The sequence below is a fragment of the Microcaecilia unicolor genome, chromosome 3 (genome assembly GCF_901765095.1).
Source record: "Microcaecilia unicolor chromosome 3, aMicUni1.1, whole genome shotgun sequence".
Lineage (NCBI taxonomy): Eukaryota > Metazoa > Chordata > Amphibia > Gymnophiona > Siphonopidae > Microcaecilia > Microcaecilia unicolor.
This window is the reverse complement of record NC_044033.1, coordinates 198,275,784-198,301,008: the sequence shown is the minus strand read 5'-3', so window position 1 is coordinate 198,301,008 and position 25,225 is coordinate 198,275,784. Positions and strand designations below refer to the sequence as shown.

Sequence of the window (25,225 nt, the reverse complement as noted above, 5' to 3'; positions counted from 1 at the left end):
TGTTTTGGGATCTTGCATTGGCCGCTGTTGGAAACAGGATGCTGGGCTTGATGGACTTTCGGTCTGTTCCATAGTAACATATAGAGGCATATTTTCAAAGCACTTAGCCTTCCAAAGTTCCATAGAAACCTATGGAACTTTGGAAGGCTAAGTGCTTTGAAAATATGCCTCATAGTAACATAGTAGATGACGGCAGAAAAAGACCTGCACGGTTCATCCAGTCTGCCCAACAAGATAACTCATATGTGCTACTTTTTGTGTATACCCTACTTTGATTTGTACCTGAGTTCTTCAGGGCACAGACCGTATAAGTCTGCCTAGCACTATCCCCGCCTCCCAACCACCAGCCCCGCCTCCCAACCACCGGCTCTGGCACAGACCGTATAAGTCTGCCCAGCACTATCCCTGCCTCCCAACCACCAGCCCCGCCTCCCACCACCGGCTCTGGCACAGACCGTATAAGTCTGCCCAGCACTATCCCTGCCTCCCACCACCGGCTCTGGCACAGACCGTATAAGTCTGCCCAGCACTATCCCTGCCTCCCAACCACCACAACACTTAATTACTTATGTAACTGTATCCCCCAGGCACTTATAAAATATCTGCCCAAAATAATAACATATTATTATACCATACGGGTTATTCAGGAATACTTTTATTGTAAATTTATTTTTAAATAGAGTAAAAAGATTTTGCAAAAATAACGGATCAATCTCTTACATTTTGGTCTAAAAGGAATGAAGTCAGTGCTTTCGCTGCTCCAATATTCTCCCTCACCAGGTTAGACAACGCTTCAGGAACACAGAGATTCAATTAACAATCAGTGGATCGTGGTTTCTGCAGGCATCTTTTGCTCTCTCTCTCTCCACCAGTGCTGCTGGAGGTAAATTACCAGCATCTGTTCAATCACCTCTGTCTGTTTTTCATCTCTTTGGCAGAAGCCAGCACTAAGCTCCTCACTGCATCCCAACAGAGAAGCATGGGTGGGGGGGGGGGGGGGGGAGTGCATCGGAAGCCTCCATCCCAAAGGGAATCACATTAGTGCAACCTCACCCCCCTGCAGCAAGCATCTTTTCTGTATAATCTGTAAACCCTCGGCACTGGGAACAGGGCAGTGGTTGCAGACTGACCCCTGAGGTCATCATGGGCCACCCAGTCACCCATTGCTTATCCACCCCCCCCCCCCTTGCAATGGCCAGCTGAAGAGCTGTAATACTAAAGAGATCAGTCGAGAAGAGGACCACAATGTGCCAGGTCTACCCCTACCCACTCAATGGCAGCTCAGTCTAGACCAGGGGTGGGCAACCTTTATACACAGAGAGTTGCATGAATGTCAGCACTATCCCTTATGGGCTGCTACATTATGTAATATCAGAACAGGAAATGTACAGAGATCCGTACAGCTTTTGTGATAGATAAATAACTATAATGGAAACAAACTGCTAGACTGGCTGTTCCGAAAATATTTGTGAAGTGCAGTATTTAAAATCGCCAAAACGCTGGTTAATGCTGTTTTCTGTGTATACTTCCCAATGTCTCACGGGCTGCATAAAATTCAATGGGTGGGGGCTGCAGGTTGCCCACCCCTGGTCCACATCAGTAGTTTTCAAAACTGTCCTGGGGGAACACCAGTCGGTTGGGTTTTCAGGATATCCTTAACTAGTATGCATGAGAGATATTTGCTTATATTTGTATTTTAAACTTCACCTGCATCCTTCTGCCCTCTTCCTGCAGCCAAAGGGAACAGACTACCACATTGCGCTGGAAGAGGAGAAAGGAAGGTCTTCATCTAACTCACATAAAGGGAAGGGGAAGGGAATTTCTTTGATACAGTAAATTTGTATATCTCACTAAACTGCAGCCGATTCTTCTGATATAAAGAGATCCCTTACACTGGAACTCACAGTACAACCGTATCCGTTCTCAGACAGTCCATGCTAAAAGGAAATGAGACATTTCAGTAAAAATAAAAATCCAAGATTGTTAACAGGAATCCAGGACTCCTACATACAGCGATAAATATTTGTTTGTTTGTTTTTAGGGGAGTTTATTGCTTTCACTCGAGGCAGATATGCTGGTTCGCTTTCCTTGGGTGGGCTGAGGGAAGGCCCCCTCCCCGTTAGCTTGTACGCAGCTGATAATCTGAAACACAAAGGACAGACGTAAGAGGACCGGCTTGGTCCAGGATAGCACCTGTCTGGCTGTATTCTTTTCTCTCCCTCCCTCCTCCCATATATGAACTGTATGGAATTGTATTCCCAGGGGAAATTGTCAAACTGTGGTTTTAGGACAAAATCCACAGGTAGTTTCTACCCACCGACTGTGCACCAGTTTTCAAAGTGAAAGTCAATGAGGCACAGAACGAAAAGGGCACTTGCAGCCCCAAACCAAGGCAGGGCAGTTTCAGACGGTGATATTATCAAGCACGTGACTTTACAGATTCTCCTGACATAACAAACAAAGCACCGAGACACAAACATACACTCTAACCGGTCACCACCACCCCAATTGCAATCAGTCTATAGCACAAATGCTCCCCTCCCACAGCACTATCATCCACAGACATAGCCCCACAAAGGCGGTTAGCTTAGCGGGTTTTATAAAAGATCTGGACAGCTTCCTAAAGGAAAAGTCCATAGACCATTATTAAATTGACTTGGGGAAAATCCACTTCTTATTTCTGGGACAAGTAGTAAAAAATGTATTGTACTGTTTTGGGATCTTGCCAGGTTCTTGTGACCTGGCTTGGCCACTGTTGGAAACAGGATGTTGGGCTTGATGGACCTTTGGTCTGTCTCAGTATGGCAACACTTATGTATTTATGACACAAGAAGCGAGAGGGGGTGTATCAGGTTAGTCCTGCAGTGGCTGCTCTCTTACAACCAGGAGTCACATGGTTAGATATGGGATTACCCGACAGTCCCTCACCCCCTCCTAAATCCACACCAAACAAGGATAACTTACCCCCGCTCTGGGTGATGTACCTGACCCATGGCAGGGCCTGGTACCCGCTCTTTTCTATAATCTTCATATATCGGACCTAGACAGGCACAAGGGGAGCAGAGTAGCAATGAGAGTACTTATCGACCCTACCAAGTGGGGGGTTTTCTTTGCACTCTAAGAAGAGAGACAGAGAACCAGATACCTTCACTCGCCATCAACCTGCCCGACCCTGAATAATTGTAATATTATTTAGAGCAGAGGTTCTCAACCTAGTCCTCGGATCACACCAAGCAAATCAGGTTTTCAGGATACCCATAATGAATATGCATGAAATAGATTTGCATACTATGGAGATAAATTACTATCTCGTGTATATTCATTGTGGATATCCTGAAAACCTGACTGGCTAAATGTAATCCAAGGACTGGATTGAGAATCCTTGGTCTAGAGCAGGGCTTCTCCACCCAGTCCTTGAGGCACATCTAGTCCCATCAGGTTTTCAGGGTATCCACAATGAATATGCATGAGATAGATTTGCATACTATGGCGATAAATTACTATCTCATGCATATTCATTGTGGATATCCTGAAAACCTGACTGGATAAATGTAATCCAAGGACTGGATTGAGAATCCTTGGTCTAGAACAGCTGCTTCTCCACCCAATCCTTGAGGCACATCTAGTCCCATCAGGTTTTCAGGTTATCCACAATGAATATGCATGAGATAGATATACATACTATGCAAATCTATCTCATGCATATCCTCTTACTGCAAGGAACCATGTGCTCTTCTCCCTCGAAAACCTATGAGCTGGCTCCACAATTGTTCCACACATGAATCAAAATCCACATCTCATCTTGACAGCTTTGTTTTTGTCCCTTGCGAGCTCACCAACACATTTTGCCAGTTACAATTGCAGAGGCATCTCATCCACCTCTGGCCTGTGCGCTCCCTGCTCACCTGGATTCCTGAGACGGTGAAATACGGGATCTCAAACTTAACAGAGATAGGAGGCCGCCCCTCCATCTCCTCCTTCTCCACACTGGGGAGACCAAAGTGGGCCCTCATCAGGTACTCCTTGCCACCCTACAAGCAATACAGAGAGAAGCCAGGGTATACAGAGCCATGTCTTAGGGATGGGGGAGGGGTAAGACTATCAGAAATTAGACATAGGAGGGCAGCAAAATCAACTGGAAACTGCAAGAGCAGAGGCCAACCACATTTCAATTTCGGTGCCAAAACCAACCTGAAATCCTAATTTGGTCTTGTTTCAGTTTCGCTAAAAAGGCAAGTGTGTTTTCACCAGAAACCGAATCTTTGGTGCAGCCCACACTCCTGCCCTCTCTCCCCATCCTCTGAACAAGAGCAGCTGCCCTCCGATGCCTCCCCAGAACAAAAGCAGACCCCCACACCCACTACCATCCATACAGCTCACCCCCCCTCAACAGGGACTATATTACAAGCATTGGTGGTACAGTCGGTGCAGGATTGATCGCTCCTGCCAGCTTTGTTGTCAAAATGGCTTCTGTGACTTCCAAGCGGCAGTTTCATCAGACTTCTGCCAAAGGCTGTGGCAGCCATTTTGAGATTGCAGCCAGTATGGGTAAGAGGGATTGTCTATCCGTGCCAGCTCCAATTTCAAAATAGTTGCTGCGGCTTCTGGCAGCAGCCTCACAAGACTGCTGCCTGAAGTTGTGGTAGCCATTTTGACAATATAGCCAGCAGAGGCAGGAGTGAATGGGAATCACTCCTGCTCCGCCTGCGCCACTGGATCATCAATGCTTGTAAGGTAGGTACCGGGGAGGGGGACACTATGGGTGGGGGTGGCAGCCATGGAAGGATCCAGGAGGGAGGGCTGATTTTACTTTTTTATGTGGGGGACTGGAGGGGAGTTGCTTTTGTTTGGGGGGGGGGGGAAGGGGGTATAGTGCGGTTTCAGTCCAAACCGAGCAATGAAATTCAGTCACAGGTTCAGTTTTGGCCAAAACAAAAATCTCCAGGCTCACTGTACTGAGATCTAACTGCCACTCCCCAAATCCACCCCAGGTAACAGTGAAGGAAGGGCCCAGAGAAGGAGAGAAGCAGGGACAAACGGACAGCCAGAAAATGGCTTCACTCACCGGGAAGGATTTGATGGTCCACACCACCACATTCTTCTCTGGGAGGTACTTTGAACTTCCAACACTGGTTTTAAATTTTGGAGAATCCACGTCACTGGGGACTGGGACGGAGATTTCCACGTTGTTGGCAACAGACTGCTTTTTGAACTGACCTTTTGCCTTATTCAAAAAAAAAAAAAAGTTTGAAATTATTTTATAATTCAGCTCCGTCAGAATGTAACATTTTTACTTTCAAGTTGCTCTGTCTGAAGTTCTGGAAGCCCCTGGGGAAATAGTCACGTTCGTGGACACATCGCCTGTGACATCACACCTGCATACTGTGTTCTAACTGGTCAGCGCCAGCTCACAAGTCACTGCCGTGGCCCTTGAGTGCTCCTAAAATTCCCAGAATCCTCTGCTGAAGAGCCCTAGAATTCCCAGAACCCTCTGGGACTCTCCAGTTAGTGCAATGTACACCATGTCCCAACGGGTGATGGCACAAGTGACAGAAAACCCAGCAGGCATGGCATGTTTACCTTCACCATAATCTCCACCCTGCTATGAGAGAACTTCTCGATGACGGACTCAATCCAGATGAGCGGCTTCACCTGATGGCAAGAAGAGACAGTGAGACCAGACATCCAAAAGACATTCCCAAAGGCACTTTGCAACCACAGGATCACATGCAGACTCTTCCGGGTAGTTGGGGAAAGAGAACAGGATACACTCTAGCTTAGGACCTGAGCGTATGAGAAGTTTCTGGATGAACCTGGCAAGCACTGGTTTTGACATCCTCCTTTCCTTTCAGGTTTGCCTACTCATAGTCTAAATGAAAAGGGTGATTTGGTGCCACTCCTTGGCTTGGGTACCCTTCTTTATTTTATTTATTTAAGGGCGCTCGATATACTTCCTAAATACATGTGGTGTCACTAGGTGGATTACAATATAAAAATAATAAGAAGTGAAAAGTAGAGGGTAGGTCAAGCAAAGGAAGAGAGTACTCAGAAGTAGAGGTCAGAAGTCAACCAAGGACAGAGTGGGTGAAAGAACCAAGTTTTAAGATGCGTTTTGATCTGTTTGAGAGATGGTGAAATACAGATGTTAGTCTGGTAGGGAATTCCATAAGTGAGGGCCAAGATAGCCAAAGGTTGTAGCATGAGTCTGGTCAAACCAAATCTGAGAGGGTGGTGGTGCATTTAGAAGCCGATGAACGGAGTGGCATGTAAGGAATGATCAACATGGAGAGATAGTCAGGTCGTCGCCAGGTACTTGGCTGCTGGCAGCCAGTGCTCTTTAATCAACAGGGGGATAACGTGATCAAACCTATGTGAGTTGTGGAGAAGCTTCAGCGCTATAGCTCTCAGACACTGAATCCAACTCAGCCCTTGCAATGGTCCTGGGTTTGGGTATTTTACTCAACCCCCCATCCAATGGGTGACAATAAGAACTTTCTCCAGAGGCTGATGCTTTCCTTCCAAAATAGCACAATTTACAGTAGATGCCAGCCTGCCTGGCAGCATTGGCAGGGGAAAGAAACAAAACAGACATGGGCACTGGTGTGGTTATGGAGGGCACAGGAGAGAAGAGGGTCTGCCTGCCTAGCAGCCAGTGGACATGGAATTTGACTGAGAATGGCATTTTGGCATACAAGCGTGTTCAGACGATAGGACATGAGCTCCGAGTCTCCATCAGGCGGGATAAAGGAGATGGTGCGGTCATTCTCGAAGCGAGACAGCCGCACGCACTGGTGGAACTTCACATCTTCCAGCTCCACAGACTTGTTCTTGTTGCCTGAAAAAGACAGGTGAGACGGGGGGCTCAGTGGTGTGAAACCGGGAATGAGCTGCACGGGACACAAGGGCATTCTAACCTCCCTAGCAGCAATATCTCCATCAATTCTCCCCTTGCCACACACACGGGACACAAGGGCATCCCCCTCCCCATCAGCAATATCTTCATCGATTCCCCCCTTGCCACACACAAGAGACACAAGGGCATCCCCCCTCCCCATCAGCAATATCTCCATCAATTCCTCTCTTGCCACACACACGGACATGAAAATGAAATAATTGAATAAGGTGGAATTTATGGCCACGCTAGAGATGGGCTCAGCATGCAGGAAAGTCTTGCATTAGGATGCTCTAGCCAAAAGTTTAGTTTCTCTGTGCTGCTAATTGAAATCTCATGCAGTATTATTGTCTTGAGGCACAGGGAACATTGTACTGGCATCCTGGAGAAAGCTATCAATAGAAATCAAACAAAATAAAACATGGAAAAGAAAATAAGATGATACTTTTTTATTGGACATAACTTAATACATTTCTTGATTAGCTTTCGAAGGTTGCCCTTCTTCCTCAGATTGGAAAAAGGGGAAGAAGGGCAACCTTCGAAAGCTAATCAAGAAATGTATTAAGTTATGTCCAATAAAAAAGGTATCATCTTATTTTCTTTTCCATGTTTTATTTTGTTTGATTTCTATTGATAACCTTAAGAGTGGACTAACACGGCTACCACACTCCTCTACTGGAGAAAGCTAGAAACTCCCACCCCTCCCGGGAGTACTTACGCCCAGTCAGCTCAAAAAGCACCCTGTCATTCAGTCCCAGCCGTAGCTCGGGCATCCCGGACAGGAAGACCTTCAGCTTGATACTTCCCACAATCTCACTCAGGAGGACACTTCCATTGGCGTTAACCTGTGTGTGAAATAGACAAGACAGTCTTATAGAGATGTAGATCAGAGAGACATACATAAGTGCATAAGTATTGCCACACTGGGACAGACCAAAGGTCTGTCAAGCCCAGCATCCTGTTTCCAACAGTGGTCAATCCAGGCCAAAAATACCTGGCAAGATCCCAAAAAAGCTCAATACATTTTATGCTGCTTATCCCAGAAATAAGCAGTGGATTTTCCCCAAGTCCTTTTTAATAATGGTCTAGGGACTTGTCCTTTAGGAAGCCATCCAAACCTTTTTAAAACCACGCTAAGCTAACTGCCTTTACCACATTCTCTGGCAACGAATTCCAGAGTTTAATTACATGTTGAGTGACCACTGGATCCATTTCATTTCATTCCGGGAGCAGTGTCAGAGGCCCCTGTTCAACATCTTTCCCTTCACTTCTAGCCTTATGCCAGGATTTCTTGAATTTATTTCCTGTCTGGCTGTAACATATCCCAGGGAGACCTAATCACCCCTTCTATAGAGAAATATTGAGGCATATTTTCAAAGCACTTAGCCTTCCAAAGTTCCATAGGTTTCTATGGAACTTTGGAAGGCTAAGTGCTTTGAAAATATGCCTCATTGTCTCCCCGATGTCTGTCCCCTTGGAGCATCAAGTGATAGTTTCTTAACACTGCAACACAGTAAGTGACAGCAGATAAAGAAATGTACAGTCCATCCAATTTGCCCAAAAGCCACATTCATGATCAATTAGTGATTAAACCAAGAATTCAACAATATTACCAACATTTTACTTGCTAAAGTCAACTTGAAGATGTCTCCCCCTCTCCTGTTGAGATAGACAGCACCCACATTCCTCTGAAGGTGAATTACTTCTCAGTATCAGAATGTCTCTATCATATTTCAAACATGGGTGCCAGCAACTACATCAACAGAACCACAAGCCACACTTTGGGCTTATCCTTGATTTTCTGCTTCCACCTCTAAGGATTCTCGGATTTGTAGCGCTGCCTTGAGTGCTTGGAAAAAAACTGTACTTCAAATTCCCAACAGGGCCTCGGCTGGACTCACCAGAAGGTTGACCGATTCAATAACGTCAATGAAGACCTCGTTTTTCTTGTATTTCAGACCCTCCGACCTCCAGGACACAGCATTGGTGACCGTCGAGGGCACACGGGACTTAGCGATCTCCAGTTTGTTTCCTTGTTGGGTGATGTACCTTCACCATACAGAAGAAAATAAAGAGACAAGAGAAAAGAAATGGTATAGCCACATTCGTAAAAGAACTGATGCAATAGCTGAGGCGCTATTAGATTTGAGTTATTTTGTGAGTCCAAGCTCAGATTCCTACGTTCTTGGGGAATCACAGGAATGGACTCTTTCCCATTTGGGACAGAAGGAAATAAAATCCCTTCACTCTCCATGGTAGGACACTCACTCCTGCAAAATCTTACTATCCGTCGTCTGAGGAAAGCCAAAGTCCATCAGTTCATCCAGCAGCTCGTACACGACAACAAAATTATCCCGAATGCTCTCTTCTTCTAGCTCTTTGAAGTACTCTGTGAAAACCTGGTGGAGGGGGGGGGGGGGGGGGGGACAAAATCCAAGATTTCTTAAATGTGTACTTCATTGTGCCTGTACCTACCCTTCCCTCCAAGTGTCCTCCCGCTGTCCCTCCACCTCCATCTTCAGAGAATGGGAATCAAAAACTGGCCTTTTTCATAGAATTAGACAGGCCTGTCCTGTTTCACCCCCACCCCACAAACCTAAAATTCCTTTTTTTTTTTAAATGAACATTGAAAGCACAGACTCAAAGGTGGAAGGGAGGGGGGGACAAAACCAAGCTCAGCAGGTAACTGATCACCTGAAAACCCAACTACACCTCCCTAGGTCATCCATCACCTACAAAGACTCGGTTTCCGAGCCCTCTCTGTCACCATTATTAACCCACAACAATATCACCCACCAAAATCCAATTTTACCACCATGTTTGTTTTTGAAAGCGTTAATCTATTCTGTCCTTTGTTGCCAGTGGCAAACTGACGGGGGGGGGGGGGGGGGGCTGGGAGGGGAGGATGACTTTTGTGTACCAGTCTGTGAAGGGCACTGGAGGAGGAGCTGGGCAGTCAAAACACAAAAGCACAGGACCTTAATGATGTGGTGTGGGTTGGTGGCGAGTGCAAATGTAAATATTGCCTTCCCCCCCCCCCCCTCCCAGCACTGGAGATGCTTGCTCTACATTCCTGTTTGTGGCACGATCATGTTGGCCTGCTGGATACCCAAGGCACATAAAGACCAAACAAATGCTTGGTGCCCGCTACAGATGACATCCCGCCCGGTTCCTGTCACAGCCGCCACCTCCCAGGACCCTGGAAGTGGAGGAAGAGGAAAGATACTCACCTCTACGATCTTGTAGAGGAAGGAATACACCAGAGAGGCATTTGCATTTTTACTAGTGGTTGCAACCACTGGGGTGGATCAAAAACAAAAAAGGTAGAGTTAAGAAAAGCAATCAATACATTAGTGCCCAACTTTCTCCCCAGCCCTGTGATTGGAGGCTCTGTGCACATTACCCGTCTGCTTCTGATCGTCCACAGGATGCCTTGATTTTTTTTTTTGAGCTGTACAGTCAAACTGATTCCAGCTTGTCACAGAAAGCGACCTCTGAAGCACATCCTGAAAAACTGTTGGAATCTCCTTTTTCACCAGCAGGAGGAATTTCTGGGATTTCTTATATCCCAGGAGTGTGGTAGCCGTGTTAGTCCACTCTTAAGGTTATCAATAGAAATCAAACAAAATAAAACATGGAAAAGAAAATAAGATGATACCTTTTTTATTGGACATAACTTAATACATTTCTTGATTAGCTTTCGAAGGTTGCCCTTCTTCGTCAGATCGGAAATAAGCAAATGTGCTAGCTGACAGTGTATATAAGTGAAAACATTCAAGCATTATTATGATAGTCTGACAGGGTGGGAGGATGCTATATTGGAGAAACAGGCCAGATGCTTAAGACAAGATTCAATTTACATAGACATCACATGAACAATACAGCCAGTAGGGCCCCCACCCCGGTGGGACAGCACTTCACAGAACCAGGACACTGTATCAGTGATTTCACAGTGAGAATACTGAAAGGTAACTTTAAAACCATACAAGAACGTAAGACCTTTGAAGTCAGAATGATTGAATATTTTAACACCCAACAGAAAGGACTTAACAAGGACCTGGGGTTCCTAGCCCATTATAAACCATAAAACTGTACGTCTCTGTTGATCACCCTCCCCTCACCTACCCACACCCATCCTGTTAGAATATAAATAATATGCTTTGATGTCCCCATGCATACCTCCGACCCACCCCCATCCTCCCACCCTGTCAGACTATCATAATAATGCTTGAATGTTTTCACTTATATACACTGTCAGCTAGCACATTTGCTTCTTTCCGATCTGAGGAAGAAGGGCAACCTTCGAAAGCTAATCAAGAAATGTATTAAGTTATGTCCAATAAAAAAGGTATCATCTTATTTTCTTTTCCATGTTTTATTTTGTTTGATTTCTATTGATAACCTTATATCCCAGGAAAATGATGGCCTTTTAACTTTGGCCCAACCGTTTCCTGCTCCTCTCTAGGGCTTCTGGCTCACTCAGGCCACTGTACTATCAGCCATCATTCATAACTGCCTGGGGGTGATCTACCTCCACTGCCATTCTTATAGTCTCTTCCTCTTTATCCCACTCGCTACAGCTGGAGCCACTGACCATGGTGATGTCCACCCTGATTCGGGCCACTAGGTGGCTGGGAATCATCCCAGTGCCGGCTGGCTGGCAAGTCCAGGGAGCCGAGTCTTAGCCCGAGACTTTTCTTTCCATGTCTAACTTTAAAACCGCTTCTATTCCCTCCCCATCATCAGTTCTCTCTCTCTTCCTGGTCTGTGGGTGCTTGAGTCCCCCCTTAGCAACGAGCAAACTCTTTCACTGGGTTCCGGAATTAGTCATTTCTATTGAATTTGCTCCACCCCCAAATCATTCTGAAAAGTTGTCTCCTATGATCTACAGTATTCCTGGGCCCTAAGCTCCTCCTCATTACTGTTCATCCACTAGGAACTCATATTGCACAGAATGGAACATTATCTGCGCAGTGGAGGAGTGGCCTGGTGGTTAGAGTGGTGGACTTTAGTCCTGGGGAACTGGGTTCGATTCCCACTGCAGGTACAGGCAGCTCCTTGTGACTCTGGGCAAGTCACTTAACCATCCATTGCCCCAGGTACAAATAAGTACCTGTATATAATATGTAAGCCGCATTGAACCTGCTATAAGTGGGAAAGCACGGGGTACAAATGTAAGAAAAATAAATATTTAAGCCAGATCCTCCCAGTTCTTTTTGTGCTGATTCTGAACAGGTGGGGTGGATCACTGAGTACAACAGCCAAGTGGACCATGAGTGCATGGTACTCCTCCTTTCATGTAATTTATGGATTTTTGTTCCGCTTAACCAAATAGCACAAGGGGGATTACAAGGAAAAGATAGAAGCACTGACTCCAAGTACTACTGAAGTTATTTGCATAAATTGAAACAATGAACACATGCAGGAGCCTCAGTCCCTGGTAAGTAATTACAGGCCGGTGGTCTCGATTCCCTTTTTGGTGAAGCCTATGGAAGCTGTTGTTACTTCACAGTTGGTTGCTTACTTAGAGAAATTTTACATAGTTCTCGGTCAGCTTTCCGTGCCAGTTTCAGTGCTGAAACTGTGGTCATTTTCTTTTGGCTGAGGTCAGACTGTTGTTGAGTGAAGGAAGGAAAGTTAATATTTTGCAATTCAACCTCTCCAGTGCCTCTGATGTTGTAGGGTATGGTCTACAGCGAATGCTACATACCTGTAGAAGGTATTCTCCGAGGACAGCAGGCTGATTGTTCTCACTGATGGGTGACGTCCACGGCAGCCCCTCCAATCGGAAACTTCACTAGCAAAGTCCTTTGCTAGCCCTCGCGCGCCCGCGCGCACCGCGCATGCGCGGCCGTCTTCCCGCCCGAAACCGGCTCGAGCCGGCCAGTCCAGTATGTAGCAAGACAATACACTTCAAGGGAAGACACAACTCCAAAGGGGAGGCGGGCGGGTTTGTGAGAACAATCAGCCTGCTGTCCTCGGAGAATACCTTCTACAGGTATGTAGCATTCGCTTTCTCCGAGGACAAGCAGGCTGCTTGTTCTCACTGATGGGGTATCCCTAGCCCCCAGGCTCACTCAAAACAACAACATTGGTCAATTGGGCCTCGCAACGGCGAGGACATAACTGAGATTGACCTAAAAAATTTACCAACTAACTGAGAGTGTAGCCTGGAACAGAACAAACAGGGCCCTCGGGGGGTGGAGTTGGATCCTAAAGCCCAAACAGGTTCTGAAGAACTGACTGCCCGAACCGACTGTCACGTCGGGTATCCTGCTGCAGGCAGTAATGAGATGTGAATGTGTGGACAGATGACCACGTCGCAGCTTTGCAAATTTCCTCCATGGTGGCTGACTTCAAGTGGGCTACCGACGCTGCCATGGCTCTAACATTATGAGCCGTGATATGACCCTCAAGAGCCAGCCCAGCCTGGGCGTAAGTGAAGGAAATGCAATCTGCTAGCCAATTGGATATGGTGCGTTTCCCTACAGCCACTCCCCTCTTGTTGGGATCAAAAGAAACAAACAATTGGGCGGACTGTCTGTGGGGCTGTGTCCGCTCCAGATAGAAGGCCAATGCTCTCTTGCAGTCCAATGTGTGCAGCTGACGTTCAGCAGGGCAGGAATGAGGACGGGGAAAGAATGTTGGCAAGACAATTGACTGGTTCAGATGGAACTCCGACACAACCTTTGGCAGAAACTTAGGGTGAGTGCGGAGGACTACTCTGTTGTGATGAAATTTGGTGTAAGGGGCCTGGGCTACCAGGGCCTGAAGCTCACTGACTCTACGAGCCGAGGTAACTGCCACCAAGAAAATGACCTTCCAGGTCAAGTACTTCGGATGGCAGGAATTCAGTGGCTCGAAAGGAGGTTTCATCAGCTGGGTGAGAACGACATTGAGATCCCATGACACTGTAGGAGGCTTGACAGGGGGCTTTGACAAAAGCAAACCTCTCATGAAGCGAACAACTAAAGGCTGTCCTGAGATCGGCTTACCTTCCACTTGGTAATGGTATGCACTGATTGCACTAAGGTGAACCCTTACGGAGTTGGTCTTCAGACCAGACTCAGACAAGTGGAGAAGGTATTCAAGCAGGGTCTGTGTAGGACAAGAGCGAGGATCTAGGGCCTTGCTGTCACACCAGACGGCAAACCTCCTCCAATGAAAGAAGTAACTTCTCTTAGTGGAGTCTTTCCTGGAAGCAAGCAAGATGCGGGAGACACCCTCTGGCAGACCCAAAGAGGCAAAGTCTACGCCCTCAACATCCAGGCCGTGAGAGCCAGGGACTGGAGGTTGGGATGCAGCAGAGCCCCTTCGTCCTGCGTGATGAGGGTCGGAAAACACTCCAATCTCCACGGTTCTTCGGAGGATAACTCCAGAAGAAGGGGGAACCAGATCTGACGCGGCCAAAAGGGAGCAATCAGAATCATGGTGCCTCGGTCTTGCTTGAGTTTCAACAAAGTCTTCCCCACCAGAGGAATGGGAGGATAAGCATACAGCAGACCTTCCCCCCAATCCAGGAGGAAGGCATCCGACGCCAGTCTGCCGTGGGCCTGAAGCCTGGAACAGAACTGAGGGACCTTGTGGTTCACTTGAGATGCGAAGGAGATCCACCAGGGGGGTGCCCCACGCCCGGAAGATCTGTCGCACCACACGGGAATTGAGCGACCACTCGTGAGGTTGCATAATCCTGCTCAACCTGTCGGCCAGACTGTTGTTTACGCCTGCCAGATATGTGGCTTGGAGCACCATGCCTTGACGGCGAGCCCAGAGCCACATGCTGACGGCTTCCTGACACAGGGGGCGAGATCCGGTGCCCCCCTGCTTGTTGACATAGTACATGGCAACCTGATTGTCTGTCTGAATTTGGATAATTTGGTGGGACAGCCGATCTCTGAAAGCCTTCAGAGCGTTCCAGATCGCTCGCAACTCCAGAAGATTGATCTGTAGATCGCTTTCTTGGAGGGACCACCTTCCTTGGGTGTGAAGCCCATCGACATGAGCTCCCCATCCCAGGAGAGACGCATCCGTGGTCAGCACTTTTTGAGGCTGAGGAATTTGGAAGGGACGTCCCAGAGTCAAATTGGAGCAAATCGTCCACCAATACAGGGATTCGAGAAAACTCGTGGACAGGTGGATCACGTCCTCTAGACCCCCGGCGGCCTGATACCACTGGGAGGCTAGGGTCCATTGAGCAGATCTCATGTGAAGGCGGGCCATGGGAGTCACATGAACTGTGGAAGCCATGTGGCCCAGCAATCTCAACATCTGCCGAGCTGTGATCTGCTGGGACGCTCGCACCCCGCGAGACGAGGGACAACAAGTTGTTGGCCCTCGCCTCTGGGAGATAGGCGCGAGCCGTCCGAGAATCCAGCAGGGCTCCGATGAATTCGAGTTTCTGCACTGGGAGAAGATGGGACTTTGGGTAATTTATCACAAACCCCAGTAGCTCCAGGAGGCGAATAGTCATCTGCATGGACTGCAGGGCTCCTGCCTCGGATGTGTTCTTCACCAGCCAATCGTCGAGATATGGGAACACGTGCACCCCCAGCCTGCGAAGCGCCGCTGCTACCACAGCTAGGCACTTTGTGAACACCCTGGGCGCAGAGGCGAGCCCAAAGGGTAGCACACAGTACTGGAAGTGGCGTGCGCCCAGCTGAAATCGCAGATACTGTCTGTGAGCTGGCAGTATCGGGATGTGTGTGTAGGCATCCTTCAAGTCCAGAGAGCATAGCCAATCGTTTTGCTGAATCATGGGGAGAAGGGTGCCCAGGGAAAGCATCCTGAACTTTTCTTTTACGAGATATTTGTTCATGGCCCTTAGGTCTAGGATGGGACGCATCCCCCCTGTTTTCTTTTCCACAAGGAAGTACCTGGAATAGAACCCCAGCCCTTCTTGCCCGGATGGCACGGGCTCGACCGCATTGGCGCTGAGAAGGGCGGAGAGTTCCTCTGCAAGTACCTGCTTGTGCTGGAAGCTGTAGGACTGAGCTCCCGGTGGACAATTTGGAGGTTGAGAGGCCAAATTGAGGGTGTATCCTTGCCGGACTATTTGGAGAACCCACTGATCGGAGGTTATAAGAGGCCACCTTTGGTGAAAAGCTTTCAACCTCCCTCCGACAGGCAGGTCGCCCGGCACTGACACTTGGATGTCGGCTATGCTCTGCTGGAGCCAGTCAAAAGCTCGCCCCTTGCTTTTGCTGGGGAGCCGCGGGGCCTTGCTGATTCGCACGCTGCTGACGAGAGCGAGCGCGCTGGGGCTTAGCCTGGGCCGCAGGCTGTCGGGAAGGAGGATTGTACCTACGCTTGCCAGAAGTATAGGGAACAGTCTTCCTTCCCCCGAAAAAATCGTCTACCTGTAGAGGTAGAAGCTGAAGGCTGCCGGCGGGCGAACTTGTCGAATGCGGTGTCCCGCTGGTGGAGAGACTCTACCACCTGCTCGACTTTTTCGCCAAAAATGTTATCCGCACGGCAAGGCAAGTCCGTAATCCGCTGCTGGACTCTATTCTCCAGGTCGGCGGCACGCAGCCATGAGAGCCTGCGCATCACCACACCTTGAGCAGCGGCCCTGGACGCAACATCAAAAGTGTCATAAACTCCTCTGGCCAGGAATTTTCTGCACGCCTTCAGCTGCCTGACCACCTCCTGAAAAGGCTTGGCTTGCTCAGGGGGAAGAGCATCAACCAAGCCCGCCAACTGCCGCACATTATTCCGCATGTGTATGCTCGTGTAGAGCTGGTAAGACTGGATCTTGGACACGAGCATAGAGGAATGGTAGGCCTTCCTCCCAAAGGAGTCTAAGGTTCTAGCGTCCTTGCCCGGGGGCGCCGAAGCATGTTCCCTAGAACTCTTAGCCTTCTTTAGGGCCAAATCCACAACTCCAGAGTCATGAGGCAACTGAGTGCGCATCAGCTCTGGGTCCCCATGGATCCGGTACTGGGGACTCGATCTTCTTGGGAATGTGGGGGTTAGTTAATGGTTTGGTCCAGTGCGCAAGCAATGTCTTCTTCAGGACATGGTGCAAGGGAACAGTGGACGCTTCCTTAGGTGGAGAAGGATAGTCCAGGAGCTCAAACATTTCAGCCCTGGGCTCGTCCTCCACAACCACCGGGAAGGGGGATGGCCGTAGACATCTCCCGGACAAAGGAGGCAAAAGACAGACTCTCGGGAGGAGAAAGCTGTCTCTCAGGAGAGGGAGTGGGATCAGACGGAAGACCCCCAGACTCCTCGTCAGAGAAATATCTGGGATCTTCCTCTTCCTCCCACGAGGCCTCACCCTCGGTGTCAGACACAAGTTCACGGACCTGTGTCTGCAACCTCGCCCTGCTCGACTCCGTGGAACCCCGTCCACGATGGGGGCGTCGAGAGGTAGACTCCCCTCGCCCGCATCGGCGAAGCTCCCTCCGCCGACGTAGTCGGGGAGCCTTCCTGGGAGGTGGCCGCGGTCGGTACCGCACGCGGTACCGACGTCGGGGACCTCAACCTGGGCGATGGGCCAGCCGGCGCCACGCTCGACGGTACCGGTGGCGCAAGCACCGCCGGTACCGGAGGGGTAGGGCGCAACAGCTCTCCCAGAATCTCTGGGAGAACGGCCCGGAGGCTCTCGTTTAGAGCGGCTGCAGAGAAAGGCTGAGAGGTCGATGCAGGCGTCGACGTCAGTACCTGTTCCGGGCGTGGAGGCTGTTCCGGGCTGTCCAGAGCGGAGCGCATCGACACCTCCTGAACAGAGGGTGAGCGGTCCTCTCGGTGCCGATGCCTGCTGGGTGCCGAATCCCTCGGCGACCCAGAGCTCTCGGTGCCGACACGGGGAGGAGACCGGTGTCGATGCTTCTTCGATTTCTTCCGAAGCATGTCACCGGAGCTCCCCGGCACCGACGAGGAGGACGTCGAATCCACCCGTCGCTTCCTCGGGGCCGAGACTGAAGAAGGTCGATCTCGGGGGGGCTGTACCGCAGGAGCCCTCAGGGTAGGCGGAGACCCACCCGAGGGCTCACCGCCACCAGCAGGGGAATGGACAGCCCTCACCTGCACTCCACCCGATGCACCACCGTCCGACGACATCAGCAGACGAGGTCCTGGTACCACCGACGTCGATGCAGCTATCCGATGTCTCGGCGCCGATGCAGAGGCCCGATGCCTCGATGCACTCGATGCAGGGGCGGCCGAGGAAGATGGTCTGGACGCTGACGACGTCGATGCACTCGAAGATCCCGGTGCCGATGCCGACGAAGAGCCCGAGAACAACACGTTCCACTGGGCTAGTCTCGCTACCTGAGTCCGCCTTTGAAGCAGGGAACACAGACTGCAGTTCTGAGGGCGGTGCTCGGCCCCCAGACACTGAAGACACGACGAGTGTCGATCAGTGAGCGAGATAACCCGGGCGCACTGGGTGCACTTCTTGAAGCCGCTGGAAGGCTTCGATGTCATGGGCGGAAAAATCACGCCGGCGAAATCAAAAGCCGAAATGGCGAAATTTGAAGCACCAAATTTAGAGGGAGAAAAAATCTCGACCGAGGCCGAAAAAAGGCCTACCCCGACGACGAAAGAAAACTTACCGGGGCAAAAAAGCTGGAAGTACGGGGAGGATTTACACGAAACCCGGCGGGGGGTTTCCGGAGCACTTCCCGACTAGGACAAAGCTTTCCCGAAGGAAAAAAAACCACGTTCAAACAAATTGGACGCGCGAGGTCGACTTTCCGGGGCTCGACACGGCGAAAACACGACCGTACCGAGTGCGGACAAAAGAAGACTGGCCGGCTCGAGCCGGTTTCGGGCGGGAAGACGGCCGCGCATGCGCGGTGCGCGCGGGCGCGCGAGGGCTAGCAAAGGACTTTGCTAGTGAAGTTTCCGATTGGAGGGGCTGCCGTGGACGTCACCCATCAGTGAGAACAAGCAGCCTGCTTGTCCTCGGAGAATGCTAAGTATATCAAATGGCATTGATATAGTAGGCAATGGTTAAGATGAATGATAAATAGTCTGCGATGGCTGGTGTCCCTCAAGGGTCTCCTCTTTCCTCTGTCTCATTTAATGTTCTGTCTTCACTGGGTGCTAAATTAAAACATGCATGATTTCAAACCCTTAAATATGCCGATGACATTACTGTGCTAATTCCAACTCTATTAGAGATTAGGTCAAGTATTGAGAACTGTATCCTTGATTGCATCTTGTATGGCTATCACCTGTTTGAAACTGAATAGTGATAAACTAACATTTCTTTTAATTGGGGCTACAGATGATTGAATCTAGGAACATACATTTGTGGTAAATAGTATACCTTATAAATTAGAATCCTCATTGAAGATTCTGGGTATTACGTTAGATCAAAAGTGAACTATGGAATTCTAGTAAATCATCTTGTAAAGAGTTGGTTTTTGCTAACGTGCACTCTCAGAAGAATCTGTCAATATTTGAGTCAGGATTGATTTAAGTTGATAGTGCAGGCACTAATATTGTCAAAACTGGACTAGTGTAATATCACCTATTTGGGCTGTTCTAAGCTTTTATTGAGGAAATTACACACTGTTCAAAACACCGCTCTCTGATTCATCTGCTTCTTGGTACATACCATTCCATTGGTTACCTGTGGAGGCCAAGATTGAGCTCAAACTATATTGCTTCATATTTAAAGTCATTCGAGGACTGGTTCCTCCCTACGTATATTGCTCTCTTACATTTGATACCTTTAAAGGATGGAAGCATTCATTTTAATTGGTTATGAGTTCCGAATTTAGAATGGAAAAAGTAAATTTGAGAGCTTTTTCTTTGTTATTCTCCTATTATGCAGCTAAGCTATGCAACTTACTGTCTGTAGTTCCAATCAGGGGCGTAGCCAGACAACAGATTTTGGGTGGGCCTAGGCAAGAATTGGGTGGGCACCAAGTGTTCTTCCCCCCCCCCCCCCCCCCCCCCCACAAAAAAAAAAAATTATCTCAGCTGGTGGGAAAATGCTTCTTTCCACCATGGCAGCAGGAATGCACTAAAAACTGAGTATGTGCAGGTGTCGGTGTCGTGGAGAGTAGCGTTTTTGTTACCATTAGGGGGAAATCTTCAGCTGGCAGAGCTTGGGATTCCCACCAGTTACCACTGAACATGTGCTACTGTTGGGTGGGCCTGAGCCATAAATGGGTGGGCCCTGGCCCACCCAAGCCCACCTGTGGCTACGCCACTGGTTCCAATGCATAATTATGCTGGTTTTCGTGAATCGATTCAGACTATTTTGTTTCAAAAATATCTTGTTTCCAGATTAATGTTACTTTAAACTGATTGTATCCTTTATATTCCAGAATTAACTGTCTCTGGACTTATCTTTCTGTAATCCACCCCAAACCTACACTGGAGTAGGGCAGAATATAACTAATGGATAAAGCAGTGTGTCCCCATTTCCATCCTGTCCATCTGTCTCTGCCAAAACACAACCATTAAACTTATCTGCCATGCACGTAAGTTCGATCATGTCTCTCCATTGTTTCAAAAATTCCATTGGCTCCCTGTTGAGCAATGATTCCTATCTAAACTACTCACAATTACATTTAAGGCCCATAGACTCGGACTCCTACATTATCTAGCAAATGTAACTATTCCATATTCCCCCATCCATCCTCTTCATTCTATAAATGACCACAGACTGGTTCTTCCGAGCCCCACGGTTGCTCAGCTTGAATTCGCTGCTCCCTTTGTTTGGAATTCACTCCCTCTTAGCATCTGTGCTGAACTTTCTTGTAAACATTTCAAAACTGCTATAAAAACCTATTAAAAACCTGTCTACTATGGCAAGCAGTGTGATACTCATTCTCATTGTTGTTCCTCTAACCTACTTCCACACTCTCCCTTTTTCTCTTGGTCCTTTTTCTACTTGGACTATTCTGGTCGAGTCTGATTTATCTGGAACACATATGATTAGTCATTCCTGTTTTTATTGTAATTCCTTTTCCTACTTTTAAATTATTTTAGTCTGTAAAAGGTCTAGACCTGCAAATTAGGATCTGAAAGGATACGGTAGAGGTTGCTGTGTTTGATCCAGAGGAAGTGGATCTTGCCGTGTGAAAGCAGAGGTGTCAGTATCCCCTCCTCCTCCTTCTGCATCAGCTGCGGCATAAAATGCTCAATCTCTGTCATGCTCACGTCACCCTTGTAGTTCCTGGAGATCAGGGTCTGCGAGATGGGGGAGGGGAAAGCTTGCATTACAGGTTCTCTGACTAGATAGATGACAAGGGGGGGGGGGGGAGGAGAGGAGGTGCCCAACCTGACAGCAATTAATGAGAAACAGATAAGCTCTGCCATGAGAGCTGCTTGGCCCATGCAACAACTAGCAGAATGTGCTAACTGTCCCCGTCACTCCTGTACCATTGCCCAATGCTGCCAGAGTACATAGTTCCTGTTTCTCTAGGAAAAGTGAGAAGTACAAGCTTCTCGCAGATGCAATGGGAGCAAAACCAGAGCTGTCACACTGGCAGGGTTAACCTGAGTCAAAGAGCAAAAATACAATGAGTTGCAGCGGGGTCCTGATGGCACATACCAGGCCTTCCCAACCCTGTGGGGAGACCCTACAACCAACTGGGTTTCCAGGAACTTCACCCATGTCTATGCAAATATATCCTGAACAACAAGACTGGCCAAGTGCATCCCAACAACTGGACCTTGGAGGAACCCGACTTCAGCCTGCACCCCTCCTAGTCCAGAGCTTCTCCACCCTCTCCTGGAGGCAACCTAGCAGGTCGGGCTGCCAGGCCTATGCACCAAATGGATTTGCATAAAGCAGAGACTCATATTAAAATCTGTCTCATGCATACTCCTTGTGGTGATCGTGACAATCCTTCTGCTAGGTGTGTCTCCAGGAGAGGGTGGAGAAGCACTGGATTAGGCATCCAATACCCCATATCACAATCTCCCTGCAACTGCTGCTGGGTAAAAGGTTTTGTTTTTAATGCTGCAGATAGTGCAAAGAAATCTAGACACCAAAGGACAAGTCCTATTACTCTGCATTAAAGGGGAGGCTCAGATCGCAACTTATACAAAAGTACAGGGATCTCAGGCAGATCCACACCTCTGACCCCTCCCGGAAGGAAGTGATCGATCGGGACAACAGGGCCGAAAATCCCCATCCCCTGCCTCTCACCTTGCCCTTCAGGTCTAAAATAAAAACGGCCGAGGCTGACATGGTCCCCCCACCCCTGTATCCCGAGGCGGGGGACACTGCCGATCGCTCGCTGCTTTGCTGAAGTTTGCAGGTTTCGTCCACCTTGTGCTGCGCTTCCTCCTTCCTGACCTGTCCCCACCTGACGTCACAGCTCCAGGTAGGCAGCGCCCAGGTGAGCTGCAGGGCGGGGCTCTTCGCCCCGCCCACACATAATGCAGAGGGTGGGGGGAGGTAGTGTGCAAGACCGAAGACTTACCACCGCGGGCCCAAAGTGCCTTCACGAAATGCAAAGTTAAAATAAATCACCCGGTTATACAGGTGGCAGCAGTGGGATTGGAATTTGGGCAGACTTGTTCCAGTGGTAACACCTCCACTGCCAGTCCATGGACTTCAGTTGTTTCCTGGCATCCCTTATAGACAGGAAGACTTACACATTAGAGGCTCAGATCTGATCCCTGTAGGAGGAGGGAGCGAATAAGTGAAAAAAAAAAAATCACATATACAAAATTAAGCTCCTAACTAGAAAGTTATAAATAAACTATTCGGGAAAAATAGTCAGATATCTTTCCAACAGGCTAGATACAAATATTATCAAAGGAGAAAAACCAGGCTAATCATTGCACCATGGAAAAACTCCTGTAGTTATGGAACAGTTTGAAACAATGCATCATTGTTTTATGTACATATTTCTGTGTTTTACTTTGCTATAAAAATGTTATACATCTTTTTTGAATTACTGTTTATTGTTATTGTTTTGTAGTGATATGAGTAACACATTGCAACTGTTTTCTTCAGAATGTTTACATCTTCCCTCTGAGGAAGCTCTTTTTGTAGGGTGAAACATGGACCATGTAGGAGGAATTGATTTTTGAAGGTTTTTGTCTAACATTGGAGGATATCTGCTACAGATAAGTGTATTTTATTTCAATATTTACATCTTGAGTTGCTTGATCATTTAAAAATCTTTTAAAGAATTTTATATAAAACTCATTAGTACACCATAAAAATATGAATAATAAAGCAGAATGGCTTTCTGTTTATTTCGTGTGCCTGTATCAGAGGTGTGGCGATGTCTGTGAAAACGTATACATATATATAAAACAATAAAAAGAAATAGTAAACCATTAAAATACTTGTTTTATGCATAGATTTAAATACTTGTATCAACACATGCAACTGTGCTTCTGAAGGGCCACTTTTTCGCCTAGTCCCAGTGGAAACATCTTGAGCTCTGTGTGAACATACAAGTACAATAGGGACTCACTTCATATCTAACCCTCTGTGCCAAAAAAAAATCCCCTCCTTCCATCATGCCCTCTAGTAGTCCCCTCCAACTGGCAGCCTCTCAGTGCCTATCCTTGCAGAAGGAACATAGTCTCTTTGATATGCCTTGCCAACTGTTCCACCTTGCAGCCCAGATGTACCATCTGAAAGTGAACCTGTGAGACTTAGCATCTTTTCTAATATCTGATTGTCATTGGATGGAAAGTCTGGCTGCACCCTTCATCCGCTTCACTGTTTTTTGTTTGACTGTGTCTTTTCTGCGGAGTTTTTTTTTTTTTTTGCTTGTACGCCCAGCTTCTCTTCCTTCACCCTTCCATCCACTGAAATGGAGTATCTCACCAACGATGAATTATCATTTCATCAAGGAAACCTTCAACCTGGAAACCTTATGCCTTTAGACTGTTTTCTCTCTTTTTTTTTTTATTTATAGAATTTTATAATACATAATATTCAATCTTGAATAATAATACACAATATATGCAAATCTTCATCATGAATTAAATGGGAAAAAAGAAAATATATGAAAATAAATTAAAAAATATCGACCACAAAATCATTCATAGCTAGATTTGTCCTCATACCTAATAAACCAAAGACTGCACCAAGCTCTGGCGGTTTACTCCAAGTTGCTATACAGTGTTACATTCAGGTCTAAACTTTCACATTTATACCCTCTCTACTTTTTAGAAAGTCCTCCAATTGTTTGGGTTCAAAAAACTGATAGTTTTGCTTGCAATAATATCCTACAAACACAAGGGAATTTCAACAAAAAATTTGCTCCAATACAAGAAATGATTTACGTCTTTTTTGGGTTTCCCTAGGCAAGTCTGGGAAAACCCTAACTTTTGAACCCAAAAATAAAGAATTAAAGTGTCTCAAAGACAACCTGAGTACTGCATCTCTATCTAGCTCCAAGGCAAATGTTACCAACAAAGTGGTTCTCTGTGTAACCACTTCTAATGATGATTCCAGGAATGCCGTCAAGTTCATTGAATCTTGAGGGTTCAAATTTTCTGGTATTTTACCAGTGAATTGAAGCTAATATGCTCTTGTAATAGGTGGCAATGATGTGTCGGGCATCCCCCAAATCTCCACCAAATATTTCTTAACCATTTATACAGGAGAGATTAAAGGTGATTTTGGAAAATTTATAATACGCAGGTTAAGTCTCTTGGACTGATTTTCCAAATATTCCATGCGTCTAGAAGCAAAGTTTCTTTCTTTAATCAGCGATTGTTCCACCAGTTCCACTTTCTCAAGCTTAACAGAAAGATTTTTTACTTCAGCAGCATGGACATCATTAATTTGCAATTGTTTTAGTGCAGTCTCAGCCAAAACCTTCATAGTTTCAGAATTTTTTTAAATCACTGATTGCAAAGTTGAGAGGGTAGTGGAGTTCAGATCCCAAAGTGACTCTAAAGTCACTACAGCAGGTTTTCCAAAATTCCCCTCAAAAACCGGGATGGGTGCTTTAATCGCTTGTTCCAGGATACTCACAGCTGAGGAGACCACAACAGGAGCTGTACTTTTCTCTGGTATATTCAAGCGTTCAGCTGTTGAACCGGCTGCAGGCGGGTTCCCTCCCTGTACACTCCCAACACCTCCAGGAGCCGAAGCACCAGGACTCCCTTGAAGACTCTCACTTCCTGGTTGGGGGGGGGGGGCGCTGCACGAAAAACAAGGCTCAGAGAAGCCCCGTCGGCACTGTCGGTCAGCTCCAATGAACTGACTCCAGCAACAGGAGTAGAAAACATCGCCGAGCCAGATGCGATTCCGAACTGCTCGAGCGTCAGCTGCTGGAGCGGAGGTTTCCCGCCAGGGAGAGAGGGAATCTCACTGACTTTTCCTCGCCTCTTACCCATCTATCCGGCAGGTAAGAACGCTCTTTCAGAATCCGCTGGAGCCCGTCTCAA

General features: G+C 47.7%; 1 protein-coding gene across 1 annotated transcript; it reads right to left on the bottom strand.

Annotated features, from left to right (window-relative positions):
* Positions 1 to 641: 641 nt before the first annotated feature.
* Positions 642 to 22,171, bottom strand: AP1M2 (adaptor related protein complex 1 subunit mu 2). The gene is made up of 12 exons (XM_030197049.1): positions 22,008 to 22,171; positions 20,887 to 21,043; positions 10,123 to 10,190; positions 9,161 to 9,291; positions 8,794 to 8,941; positions 7,611 to 7,737; positions 6,693 to 6,835; positions 5,581 to 5,652; positions 5,066 to 5,224; positions 3,906 to 4,031; positions 2,965 to 3,040; positions 642 to 2,142 (listed from the first exon to the last, which is right to left on the bottom strand). The coding sequence occupies exons 1-12, from the start codon at positions 22,047 to 22,049 to the stop codon at positions 2,120 to 2,122; spliced, it is 1,272 nt and encodes a 423-aa protein (XP_030052909.1). The 5' UTR covers positions 22,050 to 22,171; the 3' UTR covers positions 642 to 2,119.
* Between the last annotated feature and the right edge of the window lie 3,054 nt (positions 22,172 to 25,225).